The sequence below is a fragment of the Tigriopus californicus genome, chromosome 9 (assembly GCF_007210705.1).
Source record: "Tigriopus californicus strain San Diego chromosome 9, Tcal_SD_v2.1, whole genome shotgun sequence".
Taxonomy (NCBI): domain Eukaryota; kingdom Metazoa; phylum Arthropoda; class Copepoda; order Harpacticoida; family Harpacticidae; genus Tigriopus; species Tigriopus californicus.
Genome location: NC_081448.1, coordinates 8,428,408 through 8,453,286, shown reverse-complemented (window position 1 = coordinate 8,453,286; position 24,879 = coordinate 8,428,408). Strand labels below are relative to the sequence as shown.

At 44.0% G+C, this 24,879-nt stretch overlaps 3 protein-coding genes across 4 annotated transcripts; 2 read left to right on the top strand and 1 right to left on the bottom strand.

Annotated features, from left to right (window-relative positions):
- Positions 1-811: 811 nt before the first annotated feature.
- Positions 812-14,365, top strand: LOC131887241 (ligand of Numb protein X 2-like). Of its 2 annotated transcripts, XM_059235796.1 has the most exons (8): positions 812-1,782; positions 2,827-3,029; positions 8,287-8,393; positions 9,160-9,282; positions 9,351-9,878; positions 10,736-11,977; positions 13,223-13,575; positions 13,756-14,365. In XM_059235796.1, the coding sequence occupies exons 1-8, from the start codon at positions 1,367-1,369 to the stop codon at positions 13,889-13,891; spliced, it is 3,108 nt and encodes a 1,035-aa protein (XP_059091779.1). In that variant the 5' UTR covers positions 812-1,366; the 3' UTR covers positions 13,892-14,365. The 2 variants fall into 2 exon arrangements, with proteins under 2 accessions (XP_059091779.1, XP_059091780.1); XM_059235797.1 differs by lacking the exons at positions 812-1,782; positions 2,827-3,029 and adding an exon at positions 6,491-7,481.
- On the bottom strand, positions 14,300-15,235 carry LOC131887242 (uncharacterized). Its single transcript, XM_059235798.1, has one exon. The coding sequence runs from the start codon at positions 15,096-15,098 to the stop codon at positions 14,610-14,612; it is 489 nt and encodes a 162-aa protein (XP_059091781.1). The 5' UTR covers positions 15,099-15,235; the 3' UTR covers positions 14,300-14,609.
- Positions 15,236-23,089: 7,854 nt separating this feature from the next.
- Positions 23,090-24,873, top strand: LOC131886310 (eukaryotic peptide chain release factor subunit 1). Its single transcript, XM_059234600.1, has one exon. The coding sequence runs from the start codon at positions 23,499-23,501 to the stop codon at positions 24,813-24,815; it is 1,317 nt and encodes a 438-aa protein (XP_059090583.1). The 5' UTR covers positions 23,090-23,498; the 3' UTR covers positions 24,816-24,873.
- The last annotated feature ends 6 nt before the right edge of the window (positions 24,874-24,879 follow it).

Here is a 24,879-nt window from a genome sequence, read left to right as displayed (position 1 = left end):
TTTGACTTTGTAACATCCAAAATATATTGGTGATATTTGTTTTGACTTTACAAAGCTGTAGTGTATCAAGCTAATGAATTGAGATCTTAAAAACCCATTTTAGTGTGTATCTTGGAAATTCAAAACGTTAGTGAAATGATATGTCTGTTTTCGACAAAAGCTAGTTGCTACTTTATAGTAATGTATTCTAAGAAAGCTCAGATTTTATTAATAACTGATCCTATTTCCTGGTTAACATCTAGATTAGGTAAAGAAATAACATGATTTAGGTTTTAAAAGTTTTTGCTTGTTAACCCCCTTTTGGACAATGGTACTTACTTTTGGACACGTTCTGCCCACTTTTATTCACTTTTGTCCACTTGGTGTCAAAAGTCAAGCTGATTCTCAAAATTGCCCATCCTGCAGTTTCTGGACTCACATGAAACAAAAAGAATCATCTTATTTTTACTGACCTAAGCAAGGCTAGTGATTAAGTCACAAATCATCAAGGAAAACTTTTAAGAACATTGCGGTCATTTGTGGAACAACTTAATAAAATTGGGAATGATTTTCCAAGAAGTGTTTTTTAACAATCTGGTTGCTTTAGGAGTGTAGTGGAGATTGATAAGTTGGAAGCTTTGCTCGTGCCTGATATACTTGATTTCCAACATATCTGTTTTGATGTATCAATAAATGAATTGATTTAATCTGCAGACTTCCAAGACAAGGTCATGCAACTTACCACGAACTTCTAGAAATTTTTATTTTTTTTTATTTTTTAAGATCGTCAAAACGGGCGGGCGTGGCTTCAGCTTGCTAAGTCAACCCTTTGCTAGGGGACCCTTACTAATGCATGGAAATGGTCCTGACATTTTTGGGTGCCTCCACGAGGATAATATTGGTAGGTTAGACAGGTCAAAAACATACGTGGATCGAGATTTCTTTGGAATTCCGAATACATTCTCAATGGGAAAGTCATCGCTGCAGCGAAATGTAGTCGGTTTGTGGAGTAGCTCTTGATCGCTGTGTTGATGTGCCCCGGTCCCATTCTTTCTCCAACCATTCAGTCAGTGGGAATGGGTGCTTGGCGAGTGGTCGAGCCGGTCGGCCAGATCTTTCCGCCAGGTAAATCACCTGTAGCTCTTCGCCATGTGTTGTGGTTGCGCTCGTCGGTGCGCACTACCAAAGATTTTAGTAATCTGGCTCGACGACCAAGAAGCTTCCCTACCTACCTTGATTCTAGAGGCAGACATGAATACCCATTCATAGTACCATAGGAAAGAGTGCTGCTGTTCCAATTGGGAGAACAACTTTCAGTTAAGCCCTCCACAAAGCTGGGCATGTTTTTCGGACTTGGAGCCTTCCATGCCCCGTGATTGACAAGGCTATGGAGCCTTTGATTGCTCCCGGGAGCCTTCGAGAGGAGGTTCCGGCCACCCAGAGACGCTCACGGCCTCGAGGTCTCCCTGATGGACAGCCAGACCAACACCGATCCACCCCTGGTTCTCGACATGCTTATAATAAGTACGCACACAGCTCAAGAAACCATCGTCCGTGTCGCAGTTGCGGTCAAATCCATTCTCATCACGAACCGCATCTTTACAACTACACTGACGAGGTAGACGAGGACCTCATGTGCCAAATTTGCCTTCAACCCTTTGTGCAGCCTGTGGACACGCCTTGCGCTCACACCTTTTGCCACGTGTGTATTTCGAACTATCTGAAAATCAATCCATTGTGTCCTTTGGATCGGAAACCACTCTCGGAAATGACCATTAATCCCACTAATTTGGTCCTGAAAAGGTATTTGAGCTTACATGGCCTCCAGTGACAAAGGCAGTTCGATTTGCGAGTGATTGGGTATGGCAAGATTTGAAAAAGGCCCTTGATTTTAGCTAAGGTATATACGAGTACCGAAAGTTTTAACCCAAAAGCTTCCTAGAAACGATAACGCAATCATGTTCGATGGTGCTGACCCCCGTACCATTTCGTGGTTTTGTCTAATCATTTAAATCAGTGTGGATCAGTGTGGATGAATCGTGATCAAGAAACCCGCGCGAGTCTTCAAGAGGAACCCAATTAGGAGCGAGCCTATTTGATGTACTCACATATAGGGGGTTCTCAATGATCCCCCAGGCAAGGTTGTGTGCAAAAGAGGAGAAACAAGGTCGCGTTTGTGTAAACAAAACTTCTCAGGCATTACAGAGCCTCCAAGCAATATCCTCTCTGGTAGACAAGTCGTCCTTGCTCTGGCTTTTCATCCAGATCCAATCAAAAGTCGTTTTCCCTCGGGCTCTTGTATTAGTTCCAAAGAATCCCCCCTCTTTGCCTTTCCCCTTTGAGACCATACTCTTTCGGCTAGCCCATTATTATTTTTATGTCGTACTTGCTATTCAATCCCTGGGGTCCAGGGATCTTTCTTTTTATGAACACCTGAGCCTTGACAAATTGACAATGTACTGCCTCGAGTATAAACTTAGTTGCTTTTCCTTTCAAAGTTACAGTAGTTTCAAAGCAACTATGAGACCTGTCTTTTTCTAGGATAGAAATGTTAGCCATTAGCTAGTTGGGAGCACATGGTACATGGTCTGGATGTTCTGGCAAATTCACCATCCTTTGGACTTCCGTCCTCAGATTGCGCAGCCGCTCTTTGTGATTCTTATGTAGATAAGGAGGTAGGCAGGAAATGAGTTTTCGGAAGAACGCGAGTCTGCCAGGCCTCATATTTTGTTCCGCCTTGGCCGTACAGCAGAGGAAATGAGTTTTCGGAAGAACGCGAGTCTGCCAGGCCTCATATTTTGTGTGTGCTTATTGTATGGATATGAGATCCGTGTGTCCATGTTTCAGGCTGTTGGACAAGCTGGAGGTGAACTGTCCAAACGAGGATTCTTGCGAAGAGGTGGTAAGCCGTGGATCATTGTCGGATCATCTTCGTTATCGTTGTCTGGGTACCTTGGTAGCTTGTCAATTTGCCAGTGCTGGCTGCGAATACCGAGGGCCCACCAAGTCCATGAACAAGCACCAAAACGAGTGTCAATTCAAGAAAGAAGGTAAGCCCATTTTTGACTCACAGCTTCCTCATGTTTCCCCACTGAGGTTGAATGTCGCTCGCAATTGCAATTAATTAGATCCTCGGAAGTGCATTGGAAAGAGACATGGAATGGAACTTCGGGAAGTTGCAACAAGTCAGGGCAAAAGGCCGCATTTATTGTCGCAAAGCCTTGCTGTTGCTGTTGTGGTTGTTGCTTTTGTTTTTGTTGATATTATTATCATTCTTATTGATTTTGCCTGGATTCATTCATTTGTTGACTTGAATTTCCTCTCTTTGAATCTTCTTCCCCCTAAGGCCCCTTTCATTATGTTTCCCTTTGCAATTTTAGCACCAATAAGGCTTGTTTCTGGACCATTCACCTTTCCTCTGACGTCTTTTTGTTTTCCTTTCAACAGAGTCTGAAAAAGGCCTAATTCTGTTTTCGTCTTTTCATCTCCTTCTTCTTTAGGTTCTCTTTCTTCTTCTCCTTTTCTTCGTGCTCCTTCGTTTTCCGCTCCCTGTCAGAGGTGTCTTTTTTCTCTCCTATTCTTTGGTCTAACTTTCGTGGCTCGATTGGGTAAACAAGCATTTGTGTCCTCTTCCGAGGCTCACGGCCCTTTTATGAGGAAAGGCCGCCAAATTTTGTAAATTGAATTCCTTATCAAACTCCTCAGTCCTCTGTTGAAGTGGCACAGTGTTTGACTTTATAATGGGAAGAGGAGTCCGGTCTTTACGTACTTACAAAGGACTAACATAACATCGTCATGGTGAAGTGTGGGTTCCTTTCTTCTCATGGATGTTGTCGTGGGATAGTTCTGGAAAGTTCATTTTCGGCGACTATCACTAACGGCTAATGGGTTGGGTGATTGCATGACTTTGTTCCAATCAGATCCCTCATCTTGTTGATTCTCTCTCTTTTTGTCTGTCTAGCTGTCTTTCTCTCGATATTTCTCTCTCTCTCTCTCGCTCTCGTTATTGAGCTGAAGAGAGCCAGGCGTCAGACAGGAACTAATTGGTGCGATTTGGATGCCACTCAAGATAATAGAAAGCAAGAGAGAACTGCTGTTGGAGGGGAAACGTGAATCCCTGAATGATTAACTGCATCAGGGAAAGACCTTGGTCAGCTCAGGCTGGGTATCACCCAAATTCGCCAGATATCTCGGAGCTCCATCCAACTGCAGACACAGGGTATGTCAGATGACTGTACCGACGTGATGGAATTGAGCCTTTTTATTCGAGGGCTGGTTCGAGTTAAATGGGACGGGCAACTTCAATCATAGGTGGTAGATAGAGAGGACTGAATTTAGTCGATCAACGTGGATGCCATGCCATTCAGGATTCAGGACCTATTCAATTTTGATATGTAAATTATCGTATTTGCCAACTTGGTTAAGTGACCTAAGAGCTCTCAAGAGTTATGCCTACAACTTTACACTAAGAGAATTTCTCAAAAGCCAGAATTATATATGTCCAAATGTAATATTGAATTCAAATACAAAAAAAGAAACTCAATTGGAAGGAAAAGGTTTTTCAAGCATCTTGAACTAAACCATCCCAATTTGTTCTGAGCCCGCCCTCGTTTCCTGGATAGCGCATTAGCATGGCAGCACAGACGGCGATGTTGTCTGTTGGATTGAGATCGTTCTCCTTGGAAAAGGGGGAGGGGTATGCTGTTACATAGGACGTAGGCCACCGCCACACTGCAGGATCCCCAAAGGATCATTATGTGGAAAAGAATGATGTCTGTAAAATATCGATAAGAAACGAAGCTTCCAATTAAGTAATGGCTACTGTTGGTGGTTCCCGTTGCAACGCTGTGCCACTGATTGTCTAGTAAGCGCTCAGGACTGATAAAAAAGAGATGAGTATGTGAAGCAATGTTCAAGACAAGGTTTCTCTTGTTGAAAAGTTCCGTATCATTAAGGGGAATTTATAGTTTTCGTACTGGTAGCTGAAAACATTTAGTGGTTTGAAATAGTCCCCGGAGGAGTTCCAAAAGTCCTCGGTCTGTTCGTATTCAACAAAGTCTTATTCCGTCGAATCTCAGCGAAAACTGAAAAATTAGATCAAAGAGGAGCCTCATTTGGATTCTGATCATGACTTTGAGGCGTCTAGGAGGATGGAAAGCAGTAGCAGTAATCACGACTACTTTCCCTGACCTTTCCGATCGCAAGTCTGGATTTGAAAGCCCCTGGTCGCAGCTTGGATGTCAGACGCAACAAACACACAAGTTTCTGCATTTGCCACCACAGTCTTGTCCCATTTTGGGGGAACATGAGAGACCCTGTCAGCTACGACATCAAAGTACACCTAGCTCCCAGCCCTTAGAAATCACACGCCACAACAAGGCCCCATCTCAAATGTATATCGAGACAACAACAATGACGCGGTGCATTGAGCTTCAGGACCTGGACTCATGATCAAAGCAGTTTTGGCAATGCAAAAAAAAAAAAACAATTTCCACGAAACCAAAGCCACTTTGCTCATCGTACAATACTCTATCCTCACGGATAATGGGCGCTAAACGCTAATAATTGCGTAATCTCCGTCGTTCTTCCGACAACCAAGTTGTAGTTCATCATTCATTTGCATTCATTTAAAGTTTACCGTTCATTTGCCAACTTCATAGTTGACTTGGGAGTTTGAGAGAAGTTGGTAGACTCATGTCCAGCATCCTGCCTCAAGAAGGGCTTGACTCGAGGAAAAGACCGCATTATCCCCAGTAGTTCTATTCCAATCGGGTCGTTTTTATGCATAGATCTCCTCATTTGGGCTCATAGTTGTCGGGAGTGTTATGCGGTCCCATGGTTTCGTCCTCTGACCAACAGCAAGCCCTGTGTGTTCCACTATTTGAATGGAGCTCGTTTCGATGCTCAACAGTGAACGTGCTTGCCCCTCCATCAGTCGTGCTCGAACCTGGGGTGAGAGGAGAGAGAGAGAGAGGGGGGCATGGTAAGGAAGGAGAGAAAGAGGGAGAATGAAACGATGTGGTCCTCGAGCGAGGCCTTTGGGTCCATGCAGATGTTCCATTTCTGAAGACCTGCTTCATGCATCATCGTCTTGAATGTTGTTAGGACCAAAACTTTGCAGCCTCCTTGGCCACCTTGAGTGAGTGTGCGAACAATTTCTTCGCCTTGTTCTCGGTCCGTTCGGCCCTTCGTTTTCTCCCTCCTCACCCCCGTTTCTCCTATATAAAGTGTGTACGTATAGACGCATGTAGCTTTGTGTCCTCGGGGCTTGCCGTCGCTCTTTTCTATGTTCCCGGCCTTTTTCCATGAGCCTTACAAATAGAAATGGGTGGACGAGAGCTTGAAATCCGTTTGGCAGCGGAACCTCAAAGTGACCTCTCCCTAGGGTTTCGCTCGCCCATCCACGCACTATTTCCTTGTACTCGTTCTTTTCTCTCGAGGGTGGTCGCAGTGGTCGCAGTGTGCGCCGTTGTTGTTGCTGCTGTTATTGCACTAGATGTTGTTGTTGTTGTTGTTGATGCCATTCGGATTCTGGTGCTCTCCTTCGATCCTCTCGATCTTCTTCGCCTCGTCTTTGGGCTCTACCTCCCACTTCTATACTTACTTGTACTACTTCTTCACATCCCCAACGCTCGCCATTCCCACCACTTACGCTCATACACAGTATAGAATGGCATATCTTCCACTAGTGCACGGAGCCAGGAGATTTTCTCTCCGTTACTCCTTTGCGAGCTAAGGTTCCTTTGAAGTCAGAAGGAGTCGCCAACGTTCCCTTATCGGTTCCACTTCTTCAGTCCCAGAGAGTATTGCATGGATTCACCAGTGGTTGAATTAAGACTGGGGGTGCTTAACGTTCCCAGGAGAATAAAAATAGGAACTTGCGAAAGGAACATGTTCCTCAAACTTTTTCCCTGCACGTCATCGTGGTCATCACCACCTCAGCGTCGTCATTATATTTGAAACAAATCTCGGAGATTTCTCAATCATTGCGAGCGAGTTGTGAGAAAATTGAGAAATCCCGGTTCCATTAAGTGCTTACGTGCCTCTAACAAAATGTCCCAATATTGAGCCAACTTTGGAGCAGAACACAATGCGGAAGAGACTTGTGAAGTGTGCAATGGGACAGACCACTTACAGGATGAGCTTGACAATACGCAGATCAGAAGTTTGATCAATATGCCGGAAATTATGATTATGGCACTCTGTCTCGAGAGTGAATCATAGAGCAGTTCCACGAGGAAGCTGCCGACAGTGCCTGTGGCCAACTTGGGGAGCTCATGAACGTCATGGAGTTCATGAGCTCTTATAACCCTCAGGGGAGTGCAGAAACTGGGCTGCCCACAATCGTTCTTTGGGCTCTACACCAATATCCGGCTGAAAGCGCCCTCTCCAACTCTTTCTCAAGATGAATCAGTTTTTCCTCTCGGATCAGCTCTATTGGTCCAAATACGATCACGCGGATTGTAATCCCCAAGAACTTCAAATCAATGTCATCAGCGATGGTGAGATTTTTCTGCTATGTACTGGAAGGTTCTCGTGATCAAGGCCAAACTCGCGTGGCTAAGCTCAGATGAGCGACATTTCTGGTGAACTTTTTCTTCTTGGATGCGATTGGCCATCAACATATTGGGACATGAAATTGCTGTCATCATCGAAAATATCTTTTTTTGCTCGGGTAGAGGAAAATATGACAGATTGGGAATTAAGTTAGTAGACAAGGAATGGAGTCGAGCTTTTCAAATTGGAACATCGTACCGAAATCGAGCTTGCCAAGACCATTTGGCTCAATATTTGAAGTCTCGATTCCATTAGTTTCTTTGACTATGCAAAAACTCGTAATTGCCTATACAGACTAACAGATTTTTGACAACTTGGACTCAAAAATGAACTCCTTGAAATAACATGGTAGAGGATTGGGTTAATAGTCTACTAAACAATGTAGCAAGTTGCTCTTGAGTTGGGCTTCAGTGGATACAATTCTTTGGAAATCGTAGAAATGATCTGGAACAGGAAAACGAATGGTTCCATTTTCTGCTTTCTTTCCTATCCCGTCTTCGAATTGCCTTCCTAGCTATCCATCCTTACGTATATAGGTACGTACAGTAGTATACCTACCTTATACGTAGGGACACGTGTACGAGAACGAAGTAGCGAGTACGAATGGGTTTGAAAGCCAATCTTGATCTGACCAGAACAGAACGGAAGGAAAATGGATTCGAACGTTGAGCCAGCAGTTCTTTTGGCGACTAAAAACCTGATTGCTCCTTTGTTAAAATCGTCCATCCTTTCCTCTTTTCTCTTCTTCAGGTATTACTCGCTTGCCAATTCTGGAGGGGGAAGTGTCCCATATTGAGATTCCCAGGACGCGTCCCAGTTTGGGTATGACCATTGTCGGTGGATCGGACACGCCGTTGGTGAGCATGCATGTTCATTGTGCAATGGGCCACAATCAGCATCATTTCTTTATGGGATCGTCGCGGGCGATTTCGTCACGACGACTGCATAGCAACTTATCTAACCTCAAGAGAGGCATGAATAAAGAGCTAAAGGAGCTCGTTGGTAAAAAGTTTCGAGTACATTCAGTCGACGAGCAAGAACCAACTTTAAGTCAGTGAGAAGTTTTGTACCACTAGAGATGTCCTCCTCTCAATTTGCGTCTAGCTTTGACGCTGATCCATACCGAAGTACAGTACTCTCGATAAATCAAGGAGGGGGATTGAAAGTGCAATGTTCCTCGCGCTGCACGCACATACTGTACAAGCATTAACTGTACGTCAGAAACGCTCCTACATCAAGATGAGCTTGTACGTTCTTTTTTCAATGATGTTGATCATCAAGTTGACTCGATGCAAATTTCACAAGAGAAATCCGGAGTCCGAAGTGCAGTGTACTGAAAAAAAATCACTCCCAAACTTGACGCATCGGGTCCAATCCCTGGGATCATTTTAAGTACATACGTACCATCAGTCAGTCACGAGAGAGGAAAGGAAAGCTGGAATGTTCCCATTTATGAGCGACCACCTCGGTGAATGGATTTCTCTAGAACCTTTTGATTTTGTTTCACAAGTTCCAATTCAAAAGCTCAGAGTGATAAATCGCAAATAAAACTGTCATACTCCTTCACATCGGATACAATGAAGTCCCAACGAATGGATTTTTTTCTTCTTTTTCTTCTCCCAGCGATGTGTGGTAGTGCAAGAAATCTATCCCGATGGGCTAATGGCTCAAGATGGGCGATTGCGTCCCGGGGACCAAATCATCGAGATCAATGGCATTGATATGACCCGGGCCAACCACAGTCAGGTAAGCCCAGACCGGCCTCTTTTTGGTTCCTGGCCATCGGTTTGACAATCCCGATGCTCGAATTTCAGGTGTGCACATGTCTGCGAAAGATGGGATCGGTATTGAGATTGGGCATCTACCGAGAGCGAATTGAGAAGTATTCAGTGGAAGTTTCAAAACGACCACCTCGCGAGATGATGTCGAAGGCGACGACCAGTCTTGCTTCCTCTTCCTCCTCCTCCTCCTCGTTCTCCAGTAACACCACCACCACCAACACCACAACGATCGCTTATACGGCGACTGGTCCATCGTTGGGAGGTAGAGGAGTAACCCCGTCCGCTTGTTCTTCTGCCTCATCTCAATCGTCCTCCAAGGTGCCTCCAACTCCTCCCCGAAGTGAGGAACTTCTGACAATCACTTTAGAACGAGAGACGTCGAAACAGTTGGGAATCCGTTTGAGTGGGAAATGTTCCATGCCTGGGGTGTATATTGTAGATATTCAAGATGGCAGCACAGCCGCTTTAGACGGGAGGATTCAGAAGTTCGACCGTCTCATGTTCATCAATGGACAGGATGTGAGGCACGTGGGATTGGTTCAGGCGACCGCCCTCATCCAGGTAATGTTAACGTATGAAGGATCGTCCGTGTGCTGTGGGCACTCAGCCTTTTCTTTTGCCCCTTCGAGATCAGAATCTCAATGTCAGTGTGAGAGGAGAGGAGGGATCAAGAGACACGAAGAACGTCTCAGAGAGAGAGAGAGAGTCTCGAGCTCGAATGTCTGGCATTCTTGATGGCCCCAGTCACTCGCTCGAGTTATGGATGGGATCCATTTTTGTGGCACACTGAATCTGTTTATGCCTAGCTCTGTGTTCCGATCAATCATTCATTCGGACTTCTTATTTCATACCCCTGGGTATGGTAATTTCGTACGTGTTTTCCTCCACGCGCTTGTGGGACAGGAAGCGACCGCACCATCCACCTACCTACTTGCCCATGGTTGGTTAGTTCCAGTGGGTGTCTCGTGGGTTTTCCCGTTTCTCCCACCTCCCTCTCTCTCTCTCTCTCTTCCTCATTCTCTTCCTCTTTGTATTGCTGTTTCCCTCGCATCTCGCCCTTTTACAATTGGCTAAATATTACCCAAAGACGACCGTTGTCCTGCCCACCACCATCCCCCCCCCCCGACCGAGAACAATACTCAACTTCCTAGTAGTTCCCTTACAAACTATTTATTAAGCAAGCTAGCAAGCTAGCAAGCAAGCAACGCAAGCAAAGCAAGCGAGGCAAATAGGGCGACAGCATATGGTGCTTCAGATGGTGTTTTCTTCATAAGTACCTCTACTCCAACTGCAAGACATCTAGGACATAGTGGTTCCACTTCTTTACTTTGCGCCTTTGCTGAAATGAAACAAAGAAAGCAGAGAGATAAGCGAGTCGATTTTTATACTAAGTGTGTTGAGCGCCTCTTCCATTGCAGAATAATGATAAAGTCAGTCTTGTGGTTGGACGGTCCCCTCACACGCATCTATATCTGAAAGACCTGGAACACCCCGATGGAGACGAGGATGCCATTTCCAATTGCTCTGCCAAAGAATTCACCCATACTCGCTCAAAGTCAGCTCCGGCCATCAACCAATCCCATTTATCCAAGAATGAATTGGGATTTGGGCATACTATTGGCGACGAACATGATGATGATGATGATGACGACGACGACGACGATGAACTTGATGGCGACATGGATTCCGACGGATACGAAACCGATAAAAGTGATTTACGCCCCAGTACTGCCGGCGAGGCCCCCAATCGCGACCCGTATTCACGCCCTTCTTCCTTGGAACAATCTGATTGTCGGGGCATAAGTTCCGAACATTTGTACGATAATCTCAGCCAGCCTTGGGATCCATTAGATAAAAAGCGAATCCAAAAGGATGACGACTACATGGCCATATACGAAACTATCGACCGAGCATTATCTCGAAAAGAACAATTGAAAGATGTGAAGAAAGCCAAAAGCCAGTCTATGGAAGCTCTGGAGACCCCCACACCTTCTGTGAAGTCTTTTGAGTTCCCTTCTGCCGAAGTGAGCTTTCACAAAGGCCCACATAATGAGGGTCTCGCCGTTGAAGGGCGCTGTTACAATATTGCTATGAAATATGCCACAAAGCAGAAAGAGACAGCTTCCCCACATTCACAACACAACGCTGGTTCTGCGGCCAACGGAGCCACGACTAATTGTTCCAAAAGAAAGGGATCTCCCAAAGAGGAGAATAATCTGAGCAATGACAAGGCTCTTGCCAAGTCCAATGTCTCGATATCAGCGACCAAACAAGACAGTGGCACGTCCAGCAATGGCTCCATTGGCCCAAGTTTGGCATTTTCTTCTGTTGCTGCTTCATCCAAGAGTGACAACTTACATCATGCAGGGCCCTCTGGAACCAGCGATGATCGGGGCCGGAAGGTCATATCAACCAATGGCTTCCACGCTAATGCTAATGAGGCCTCATCCAACTCAATGTCCCTGTTCTTGCGCCGGGCTTTAAAACAACCTCAGGAAGTTCGCTCGCTCCAGGAGCGATTGGTGAAAATTACCAAGAATGCTCGCGAAAGTCTGGGGATGAGAATTGGAGGAGGAATTGGAAGTAACGAAGGAGATACGCCTATCTATGTCGCTAACATCCATCCACATGGCTGCATCGGGAAATCAAAGCTCCTCAAGGTACGTGTGCGGGGTACTCATTTAGTGCACTGAGGCCCATTTTTTCCCTGTTCTTGCCTCGGACCAAGCGTTTGGACGTTACCAAACGTTGTACTGAAAGCGACGAAAGAGCGTTAAAAACTTGCTTGGGGCCAGAGTATGTTTGTTGTAGCCAGTTATTTTAAAGAGCAACCATTCCTTTTGAAAGTTGTGTCTTCGAGCGCGAGAACATAGCTTGTCAACAACACCTTGTCCTTTAGGGTCACTCAAGACTCCCAGAAAATCTAGAGCTTTAAGGAGCGAGCCTTCTTTGGTTTTCAAATGCCCGATTCCTAGTGGTGGATATCTTTAACCCAAAAATAAAATAAAAACGGTAACCGCGGATCCTCAACTTGACCCGTTAAACTGGCACGATATGCCAACATGGCTGCTAACTTGCCTTTAGGGCAATTTATTCTCGCCTTCATGCGTTCATGCACCGACAACTTGATAAACGGACTCACAAGAAAAGAGCAAATTTCGTATCTCTTGAACCATTCTGTTCATCCCAAGTGGCCATGTCGTCAAATTAAACAGTCGTGCCAAATATGATATAATATTAACTTTACCAAATTTGTGTCCACAGTGTGGCCTAATGAATTCGTAAGAGGCGGTCAAGGTTATAACTTAAAAGCAATGGAGCAAGCAAAACTTTTGACAATAAAACATTCAAGTGAATTACAATACAAGTAGAAATTAAGGCTAATTGGGTGAAAGGACCAGAAAATTGACGGAGGTTGATATTTCCGCTAAGTGAAAATGTAAAGGTTTTTGACTAACATTTAGCAATTTTCACACCCAGTGTCTTGTCCATGCAATGTCAAACCCTCATTTTGATGTCATCTGGTGGGTCGAGACTTAATCCAATCGAAGCATGAAAGAGACTTTAGACTAGGTACAATGTTAGTGCGTCTTTGTGAGTGTACTGAACTGGTGTGAAAGACATGAATGTTCCCGCTTCTTGTACTCGTACGGGCACTAGGTATGTACGACTGTACATACGTGGAACTTCCACCCATTCTTTAATGGTGTTTGGCTGTTGTTGTTGTTGCTGTTGTTGTTGTTGTTGTAGCTGTTGTAGCTGTTGTTGTTGTTGTTGATGATGATGATGGTGGTGGTCCGTGTTGTATGGCCATGTACAGTGTACGTAGTTGGTTGCTTATGGCGGTAGGTACATACTAATTGAGGCAGTGAGCTGATCGCCTTGTTTGATATCTCTGGTTTCAGAAAGGCGATGTCCTCCTCTCTGTGGACAATGTCAGTTTGTTTGGATTAACTCATGCACAGGCTGTCACGGCCTTGAAGGCCACCATTAGTCGTTCTCAGGTGGCTTTGGGCGTGATGGATGGCCCAGAGACGTCCTACGGTGCTTCCAACTTCATACCGAGTTGGATGTTCTGGCAAAAGCTGCCCAGAAGCCTTCAATATCCGAAGACAGTCATTCTCCACCGAAAAGAGCACCGATCTTGGGGATTTTCCATTGTGGGCGGAGCCAAAGACGAGCACTCTCTTGAAATTGAACCCATTCATGTCTTATTTGTGGTCCCAGGTTCTCCCGCAGCCAAGGACGCTAAAATCAAGTAGGTATTCATTCATCCGTGACGACGGAATATTCCGTTTGAGTCTCTCGTCATGTTCGTAGAGAGCCAAATAGGCGCAGAGTCAGAAAGCAGGGAGATGTGAAAGACTCGTCTATCTCCCATGCATACTAATGCCCTATTTTTGATGTTATTTCATTTGGTGCCCTTCTTTCTCCGCAGGTGTGGGGATCGCCTACTGGCAGTTGATGGAACAAGTTTGGATAGCATCGATCATTCTTTGGCCGTCACGATGTTGAAACAAACAAGTACGCGAGTCCTACTCGAAGTGGTCTCCTGGCTTGGAACAGAACTGTGATCAGTCCATCAACCAACTTTCTCTTCCTTGATGAAGGTCTTGCATGGTACAAGAATTCATATCATCATCATCATCTTCAACAACAACAACAACAACAATAACAACAGCAGCAACAACGTTTTCACCATTATCATCGTCTTGTAAAAAGCGATGAAAACGCGATACGACACATATCATCAATCCAAGCATAATCAGTATAGTTTCGAAAATGAATTTACAGAATCATTTTGTTAAGTAAATGGCGTTTCATTTGTTCATTATCACCGGCAAAGGATTTCTCATAATGTTGTACCATTGGAACGATCCCCATTTCATGCAAAGACTGCGTCGTTCATCAACAGTTTTCTCTGACTTGCTCAGTGCTGAGAAGCGAATGAATGTTAATCCGTACGTACTCCGTACTGTAGGTGAAAAACGGGAAGTACTTTAATGCCCAAGGTCGCTCATAAACAGAGTACTCAATCAATGGCCGAATCAAGGCCAAAAATGGATTTGAATTAGCTATTAAACTTTCATAATTACATTGTAGTTAAATCATTTGGTTGTTCGTTGGGATGATGCCGAGGAAATTTTCCCGTTCGGGGGGAGGGGTTAGTGACGTAGAGACAAAAGCACCCATTCCGCCGATTTCAGTTTGCACCTAGGCACATATTCAGATGTCCCCTTTCTGTACATTTCCGATGGCAAGCAATAATGAGGTTTGGCTGCAGAAAGGCGCTCAGTAGGTGAGTGTGGGATCGTTTTTGGGGTTGCTCAATCCCTCGTAGTCTTGATTTTTCTTGGCTTTTCTTCCTCGTCGCTCACCGTAGTCAGGTTGGTCCTTGAAACTTTTCAGGATGAGAACAATGGCCACCACAATGGCAGCCCACAGGAAGATGATCAAAATAAACAAGCAAATGTGAATTGGGTAATAGGTCATTCCCCAAAAGCCCAAATCCACCAAGTAAAAGATGAAGGCCACAAATAGGCCGATGAGGGCCAAGATATTGCCTCCGATCCAAGCCCACTTGCTCACTTTCTCGCCCACTTCCCACTCATAGATATCGCTTGCATACACCATAAACACGGTCAAGATGTCCAATGACAAGTAGAGCACGCCCAAAGGGATGACAATGTAAATGAAAGGGCCGTACCAGCAACCTAAGATTAACCCGATGAGACGCAAAACAGTTACAGCCACTAAAACACCAATCACTTGCGTTTTCATGGTCAAAGCGTTATGAATAATCAACCATCAGATGCAACTAAGGACTCGGAGAGAAACTCTGATGAACTAACTTGACGCAAGAGAACTAGCGAAATACCTACCGTTGTGCTAGCTTGTTGGGAAGCTAGCAAACTTGTTGTGAGGAGATCCTCGCTTCCATCGTCTTTCTACGGTGCAGCATGTCGTACATAAGGGAGCATAGGCAACTCTCCTCGTCCTCCACGTCTTCCCCACCTCCAGGTTCAAGATCGCCTTTCACCGTAGTAAGTTCCTCACCCACTACGCCCATCTGCTCAAGTAGGATGAGCTCAAACGACGTCTGGGGCAGTCTTCACTATTTCAATCTAGGCAACAATTATTCCCCTCCCATTTTTTTTTGTAAAACTTCGGCCTCCTTGAGGAATAAATCATGTATCTCCCCTAACATACGAGTACCTTTGCAGCCATGGGTGTGTTGATAAGTTAGTTACTTCAAATCAGTTCGAGAATGCAAGAAATACACAGATTGTATGTAGGTACTACTCCACGTACGTAGCCAATATTACGTATAGGCCTGTGCTACTTTTACGTTTGAAGCCGTCCAGTTGTGCGCGTATTCCTGTACGTACTACGTACGTAGGTACGTACGAGTGTATATGTGTGTGTGTGCATGTGTGTGGCAATGATCTTGAAATTTGGGAGAGCACCCAAATCACGAAGGCATCAACAGATCGGTCAGTGGGTGTGAGCAGAGTGAGCCAAAATTTACTATCAAGAGCTAAACGGTGCCCAAGTGTTATCAAATTCGGAAATGTCCTTTGGGTTCAAATTCTTGGAGGGAAGCATTGAAAGAATAACCGGATAGAAAAATCACAAGCATCTATTAAATTTCCAGAAAGCGCTCAAGTTGTAGTAAAGAAATGACAAAAGGCCTCTACGTATAAATTGAAATTTGTGCAGTCAAATTCTCCGCCCACTGATAGCTTGGCAGACTCCGTTGAAGTTTCGATAGTGACCGATCTGCTCCCACGTAAATTCATCAAAGAGAACACAAGATATACCTTTCCAGCTTGCTTATTGCACTTACACACATCGTAAGCACACCCAAAAAGGCTCAAACATGTGTGCATTTGAGCCAGAATGAGACCTGGGGTTCTAGCTTCTTCAATCGCCGCTTTTGGAAACTCCTCCGTCTTCGAGACTCACATCTACTTTAAGCAATAAGTGCATTGAAACCCGATTATAAGAATTTCACTTTTCCCCTCAGAAAGAGTTTGCTTGACTTCTAACTTCTAGATAGATTTGATTCTTGACGTTTGATCAAAATTCAATATGTTCGTTTTCATTTGACGCTAGCCTAGGAGTAAAGACGATTGGGACCACTCCTTTTTAAAATGATTGCCAAAGACGTTTGTAAAATATAAAACTGTAAAAAAACGTTAACCATATTTTGCATTCACAACGTCTAAGCATTTGCACTGTTTGCACATCTGTTACTCTCTAATATCTATTTAAACCATCTGTTCCAAAAAAGTATCTTATGTGTGAGCAAATGATTATCATTCTTTGCATGGATTTTTTGGACATTGCCTTAAATATAAGACTTAGTGCAAAGGCTGTACGTAGAAAATTCAACGAAGCTAGATACAGAGTGTTCAACAATGAGAAAAGTGCAGCAAAGAAAGATGTTCATCCAAGTGTTCTTACTTTCTTTCCCCCTGTCTCGCTACTCAAACGGTTCAGAAGAGTTTGCCTTACCTGCAATCAACCCAAGGACTTCGATTTGCTTGGCAAGGACAACCAAGGAGAGATTGAGATTGGCCCTTGCAACCATGTAACATTAAAATTAGGCTCCACGTCAATCGTTTAGACCTGTTGTTTTGTTCTTGCCTTTCTGACAGATTAAACTGACTTTGGCCGATGGTAGAACTGAACACTGTATTTTTGGGAGGCAATGTATTTGCCAGTCCCCTACTTTTTGGCAATAATAGCTTTCTTAATGAGGCCCTCACTGAGAAAGTTGAAGTTATGAAAGTGGAACAAGAACGAAGACATGGTTTTGGAACTTCTTCGGCATTCAGTACAACACTTTCAGTGTTCTTGGACTCGTAAGTGTGTTGCTTTCTACACTGAAGCTTTTACCACCATACATATGTTGCATTCTTAAGCATTCGCCCATGGATGGAGGTAAAAGAGGGTATTCTGATGAAAGTGCAGGATTACACAGTTACAAAACATTTAAATACTCACTCTTTGACATCTACTTATAGAGCCCAAGCTTTAACTTTACAAATACCCTCTTGTTCTGGCAACTTGTGACGGCTTAAAACGGTTAAGTTTACTAGATATATGATGATGTTTAGGGATGCAGATTTCTGGCAATTGAAAAAGTCCTTTATAGGACTGAAACTGGCAGGTAAGTGTAGCCTGATTGACTGATGAAATCAGATAGTCTATAAAAATCATGACAGTAAAAGCTTGATTGATCCACTACGGTCTTCACGGACTGGTTGTGAATTGTTTAAAGATATTGATTACGCTTGATAGCTAATTGCCTTAAATATCCCATCAATGAGAATTTGTACTAATTATATAGGATTATAGATTAACATTTATGTCAAAGATAGAAACGCAAAGAGTCGGTTAAATAAATAAACTCTCCCAATTTTTCTGCATGCTAGCAAACAAACCCCTTTTTGGCCCCAAAAGTCCAAGCATGCTTCTTTGTGGTATTTGAATAACAGCATGAGTTGTTGGTTTAACAACTTAAAGGGGCGAACGTGCGGTCATTCCATGAATTTTTGACTCCTCAAGACCCTTAATAAAAGCAACCGAAATTTGAACAAAATGTTTGAAACCATGGAGCATACTTCCTGTTTTTTTTTAATCCAAATCCGACAACAAACAATTGACACACCAAAAAAGGAGCCCAGCCATTTGCCTCAAATACAAGTCTTTCCCATTCGCGACACTCTATTTTGATATTATTTCTCCTCAGTGAATAAAAATTGACGCAAAAATGTCACTTCCGTGAAAATGATGATACCATGGCGGAAAATAGTCGCTACTAAGATGTCACTCGAGGGAAAGGGGCTAATGAAAAGTGTACTTTTTGCCCCTTGCCGAATCTTACCTTGGGACCCTGCATCTATAGTCTTACCGCTCTCGTCATTTTCCTTCCCGCTTTAAAAACAAAACAAATTATGATCAATTTACCAAATTATGTTCAGCACATTATTTTTTTCAGGAGTTCGAAATGATGGAACCTGTACGTGCTTGACTTGTTTTACATAAGAGCATTGTGAAAAATGTGTAGAAAATGAAAGAAATGCATCAATCTTTAAAAACCATGAAGTCCTCTCACCCTGTTAAAAAAAGTTATATTCTGTCTGACACAAGATACATTCTTAAAGTTTCTAAACTACCTTCATGGAAAAAATAGGGCCTATTACCTTAATTAAAGCACTTAAGTTTCATGTGTATTTGCTGGGTGGACTTTACAAAATGTCATCGGGTTTGCCTTATTATTTGTGATTATTGGTTCAACCAAGTAATTTCTTCATTGGTGCCAAAATTGGCAGCAGTATTCTTTATCTTATGAAACCATGGCAGCACTTGTTTTATAATAGCTTTTGAAGTGTGAATACATAATGTGACCACCAAGTCCTTGCTCTCAATCATGCCGAAATTGCAAGGCAGGAAATCTATGCACGAAAATACCCTAAATCTGATTGTATGTTCATCAAACGAACAATTGATCGCTAAGAGAAAACAGAATCAGCTCAAGCAGTCTACTGGGGGAACTATCTGTCTGGACCGGCAAGGCCATGTGGGAGAGAATATCTCGAATGTCAGGATACTTTCCAAGTCTGAGCGATGAGACATTCTTAGGACTTTTCATGTCAAAAAAAATGAATTTTCAAATTGTTCTTTGTTACAATGTTGTGTCATTGAAGAGCCAAAAATAAAAATTCGATTCATGTAAAATTATCTTAGATTACGCGATAAACGGTTTTATTTGTAACACTTTATCCCGTTCACCCTGTAAGTTATTTCAGAAAAACCTTATTCATGATTAGTGTTCGTTCATAACAGTGAAACAAGCGTAATTGGTTTTTTAAATTGATGTTCCTCTTCCATTTTGTGTGAGCCGGCTGCCATAAATAAAAATCAAACCCATTCATGGCTTCGATTTTTCTATTGTCACGCTCTTTGATTGCATTTCTTTTATTCGATACACTAGAAGATTAATTAATCAAGTACTCAAGTACTCCTTTCCCTAAAAAATTGCATGGACATGAGAAAGTTTGATGTGATAACTTGGAAACTCTGTCATTGCTCCATTTTGGAGTGTTTAACAACGTAAGTTTTACTATTTGAGCTACTTCCGTTTTCCATGTTTGGGCATGAAAGACTTGCTTTATCTAAAGATGCTTAATCAAGATTAATTAATCTTCATTAAGCATCTTCAGTTTTAATTAGTGTAAATCTGCACCTCTAATACACACCTGAACCTGCCAATGCCAAGCTGTAATTTGGCATGTTTTTCTAGAACTTTCTCTTCAATGGACTCGGCATTTTAAAAGGTTTGAAATTGTGTAAGGCTGGCTAATTTCCCATCTTTCCCCGATCTTTTGAGGGGCTAAAGTTACCCGACATATTCGAAGTTTTGATTCGAACAATATTTTTTTGTCCGCTAAGCATCATGACGTATCCTTGTCTCACAACACTTTAGTATTGCTCTCTCTCTCTCTCTACCAATACTCCCAGTCTTGGTCTTGAATGAAACTTACGGTGCTGTTCTATGCATTAAATTCGATCTGATTTAGGGGCGTGCCCTATAAGTCTTATACCTTATCCCAATCCAAGCGGTGGTATTCACACTGACAGCTTGCTTAGAGGAATTTCCTTTTGCCTCTGGTTATTTTATTCATTTTTACTTTGCTCATTTTGGTTGAATTAAAATATTGGCGTCTATATACTCATTCTATAAAAAAAATTACTTCTCTGAAAAATATTTGAGCTTCAAAAGGTCAAGTACTCTAAACCTGGGGGGAAGTGATTGCTGAAGTGAGTCGAGGGTTGCTGCTTGAGATAGTACGAGCTAGAGACGATCAGGTCAGTTAGTTTAACAATCTTAAACTAGAAATGTAGAGATTTGTGTGGCAGGCAAGCTATTGACATTTCTTGAATGAAATTTTTGCCTAAACACCGAAGTTTTGATTCCATACTATAAGACTCATGATTCAGGCCTTGATAATGCTTGAAAAATATAATTGAATTTGATTGAACACCTAGACTAAGTGTACCAGTGTGAATGTCGTGAGTCGCTTTAACTTTCAGTCTACCTCTTTCTTGATTGGTATGCTTTAAATAGTTTTTGGGTATTTTAAAGACATGCCTATTTTCTCTTACCGAGTATGACACCTTTTTCTTTGAGTGTGCGATTTTTTTTCTTCAAAATTTCGTTTGCATATTTGATATACACTCTGCCACTTTCGAATCGACACTGAAATAATCAGTAGGTAAAAGTCAAATAATACTAATCCCACTTGATGTTTGAAAAAAGGGCAGCACTATATAAGATTGGCTTAATTTCAATGCTGATTGATATCTAATTTTAAGGCAGCCTGAAATTATTCTTGCGTAGCCTTTGCAGGAACTAGTCTGGTTGTCCACTTTAGAACAAATCAGGTAAGGAAGCTTCGTATTGCGATCGTAAGAGCTAATGGTCAAAAGCCTTTCCAAATCTGAATCTTCGAGTCAATAAACCATAACAGTCTTATTAGCACGCAACACTTGTGGGATTAAAACGCAACCTTCTCTCACGCACTGGACTTCACTGAATAATGTAGCTGATTAGAGAGTCCATTTCATTAGGTCAATTTTTCTTCTTTTGGGGCCTTTTTCAGGAGACAAGATAAACTGCCAAACTTTTATGGCACACTTCAAAACGGAGGAAATAGTCAATGCAACAATGAACCATGAATCAAAACAGACTACATACTTCAGCGGCTTATTTATACTACACATGTTTTATAAAGCATTTCTACTTTAACCAAAGCTTTTAAACGTTTAGCTTGGCCTTGTGACTACTTCCTTTCTGTGCCTTCTTGTGCACGAGTCGCTGGATTAAGAAGCCTAAATCTAGTTTTCACTTCCAGGATAACTCAACCCATCGAGCAATTCGACCAATCAGACAACTCGACCCACGACGACTTGACCCAACATACAAATTGACCCAACGGACAACTCGACCCAACGGACAACTCGACCCAACAGACAACTCGACCCAACGGACAACTCGACCCAGGACAACTTGATCCAGCGGACAACCTGACCCAGTGGACAACTTGTCTCAGGGGACAACTCAACCCAGCATACAACTCAACCCAGTATAGAAATTAAGCCCAATATGTTGGCTTAAAAATAGTTCATACTTAAGGAGCAAAATTGAAACTGATGGAAAACATGTCAAAATTTGAAAGGTTTTAGACAACTCATCATTTTATCTTTAAAAGCAAGTTATGTTTGAATTAATCATGTTGTGAAAATCAAGTTTGATAATGTTTTAATCAAACTTGATCTTTTATTTGATGCCTTACTGATGCTAACATCTTTGCCTGCAAATCAAATGTTGATCCATTAAGCTTTAGTTTTATTCCATAATCATGTTCTTTTTAGTCAAAATGTCGTGTTAAGTACTGGGTCGAGTTGTCCTGGGTTGAGTTGTCCGCTGGGCCGAGTTGTCCGCTGGGCCGAGTTGTCCGCTGGGCCGAGTTGTCCGCTGGGCCGAGTTGTCCGCTGGGCCGAGTTGTCCGGTCACCCTAGCTTTCATTTGCAACTCTTTGCAGAATGCTTAATAATTGTTCGAAAGTTGGTTTCGAAGTAACACGTGGTGCCTGCCCCAGGAGCCAAAGCTGAATACATTAGTTCTACGCAACAAATTGTGATAAAAGAAGTTCGATTAGGTTGCGAGCGAACATGTGCAAGTTCTGATTTGGGAGAGGAATATTAGCCACCTTGTGCGATGATTGCATTCTCAGCTGACGCAGTAGCTGAATCTTGCCTTCACTCGAAGGCCAGCGACCTGGGTTCTGCCACGGGTTCCCATTTAGGTAGAGAGATCAACAGTATGGCAAAAAACAGCAGTTCTGGCATAAGAAGTTGAAATAATAGCAGCAGCACAGGCCAAAGCAGATTTGCCTCCAATGAATTGAATTCATTACAGAAAAGGAGCGAGCTACAGCTGCCACCATCCAACAGCGATCCCTAGTGCCTTGCGTTTCCTATTGACTTGTCACACTTTGGATTGCTCAAGAATTTCGAAGAATGTCCATTAACGCCTCACAAAACCTTTATCTTCTCGTCTTTTTCCCGGGTCGTACATTCAACGCCTCATGTGCACTACTTGAAGGAAACTGCCAAAAAGTACGGACTTCTACATGAATGAAACATGTCCTTTCTGAATGACTCAAGTCCGGCCCAATTTCTCTAACATTGAGTAAAAGACTTGAGTCTAGACTTGCCCCAACACTAGCCCCACACAAACATTTCCACTAAAACTTTGGCCAAACAGCGCAAAACCCATAAAAAAAAACCCGCGAGATTTAGAGGCCCTGACAATGCACAGCAATAGTAGCAATTAGAGGGCTTGCCAGAGAAATGACACTCAAACAAACGCCTTTAGTTGGGTCCAAGCCGGAAAATTCGGGCAATCTAGGTTTGGGACCTGAGTTTCCTTTTGAAATTTTGTCAGCTGCATTCGCATCCTCCTGCTAGTCAGCTATGGTCAGGCAGAGGCTGTCTCGGCCTAAATAGCCAGAGTAAGCTGAGCCGGTGTTGATCGTCGAGATCGAAACGTGTCTGGCCCGTGCGTGCCGCTTGTTCTTCTGTCACTGGCTGGCTTGGCCCGCACAGGCCAGACTTGAGAGTGTTTGGCCTGAGCTGCGTGGATCCACCAGCATTGAGTGAGAGCTGTAAGAGAGGAGTACTAGCAGTACTAGCAGTACTAGCAGTACTAGCAGTACTAGCAGTACTAGCAGTACTAGCAGTACTAGTAGCAGTAGGAGGGCACCGGTTTCCTGGAGTGCCACCATCCATGCCTTGAGCCACATCACACACCGACCATTGCACACTCACACTCCACAGATAGCCAGGAGGCGTCTAGGGCAGACCCACACCCTCTGAAGGCACTCAACCCACTCAGCACTGTCTCTGATCCCTACCACGTTGCCAACGTTTGAATACGCCCAGCCCGTGATCCGACTTGGCTGTGGCAGTGGTGGTGGTGGTGACCGGCAGAGTCATTGGAGTCGTTGTGGCCTTGGTTGTTGGTTGATTTCCGGTCCTTGTTGGCCTCTTTCCCGTCACTTTCACCTGGTCGTTCAGCTCAGCCTCTGCTTTAGCCTGAGCCTCATCATGAGCGGCAACGAAGAAACCACGTCGGACAAGAACGTGGAGATCTGGAAAGTGAAGAAGCTGATCAAATCGTTGCAGAAGGCCCGCGGCAACGGGACCTCGATGATATCGCTCATCATTCCGCCCGGCGATCAAGTGTCGCGCGTGTCCAAGATGTTGGCCGATGAGTACGGCACGGCTTCCAACATCAAATCCCGGGTTAATCGCTTATCTGTGCTGGGCGCCATCACCTCCGTCCAGCACCGCCTCAAGCTCTACACCAAGGTCCCGCCCAACGGCCTAGTTGTCTATTGTGGTACCATTGTCACCGACGAGGGCAAGGAGAAGAAGGTCAACATCGACTTCGAGCCCTTCAAGCCCATCAACACGTCGCTCTACCTCTGCGACAACAAGTTCCACACCGAGGCCTTGACGGCCCTGCTGGCCGACGACAACCGATTCGGTTTCATCGTCATGGACGGCAATGGCGCGCTCTTCGGAACGCTCCAGGGCAATACCCGTGATGTGTTGCACAAGTTCACCGTGGATTTGCCTAAAAAGCACGGGCGCGGTGGTCAGTCCGCCTTGCGTTTCGCGCGTCTCCGCATGGAGAAGCGACACAACTACGTGCGGAAAGTAGCTGAAACCGCCGTCACGCTCTTCATCTCCAACGACAAGCCCAACATTTCGGGCCTGATTCTGGCCGGTAGTGCGGACTTTAAGACCGAGCTGAGTCAGTCGGACATGTTTGACCCGCGTTTGCAGGCCAAGATCATCAAACTGGTGGATGTCTCCTATGGAGGCGAGAACGGCTTCAACCAGGCCATTGAGTTGGCCGCCGAATCGCTGGCCAACGTGAAATTCATTCAAGAGAAGAAGCTGATTGGGAAATATTTTGATCAGATCAGCCAGGAGACCGGCAAGTACTGCTTCGGCGTGGAAGATACGCTCCGTTGTTTGGAGATGGGCGCGGTCGAGACGCTCATCTGTTGGGAAAACCTGGACATCCAACGTTTCACGCTGAAAAACCACTCCACCGGCGAGGAGAAGATCTTACATCTGTCTTCGGAACAGGAAAAGGACATGACCCATTTCACGGATAAAGACACGGGCGTCGAGCTCGAGCTAGAAGAAAACATCCCGTTCCTGGAGTGGTTGGCCAACAACTACAAGAACTTCGGGGCCACGCTGGAAATCATCACGGACCGGTCGCAAGAGGGATCGCAGTTCGTCCGAGGTTTCGGAGGCATTGGAGGCATGCTCCGCTACAAGGTGGATCTACAGGCCTTGCAACTCGATGAATTTGATGAGGAAGAATTTGATTTGGACGACTATTAGAAACTAGGCGGCGGCTTGTCCAGCTCGTCCTGTGCACGTTCCTGAGCTGAATGACCGGCCATGT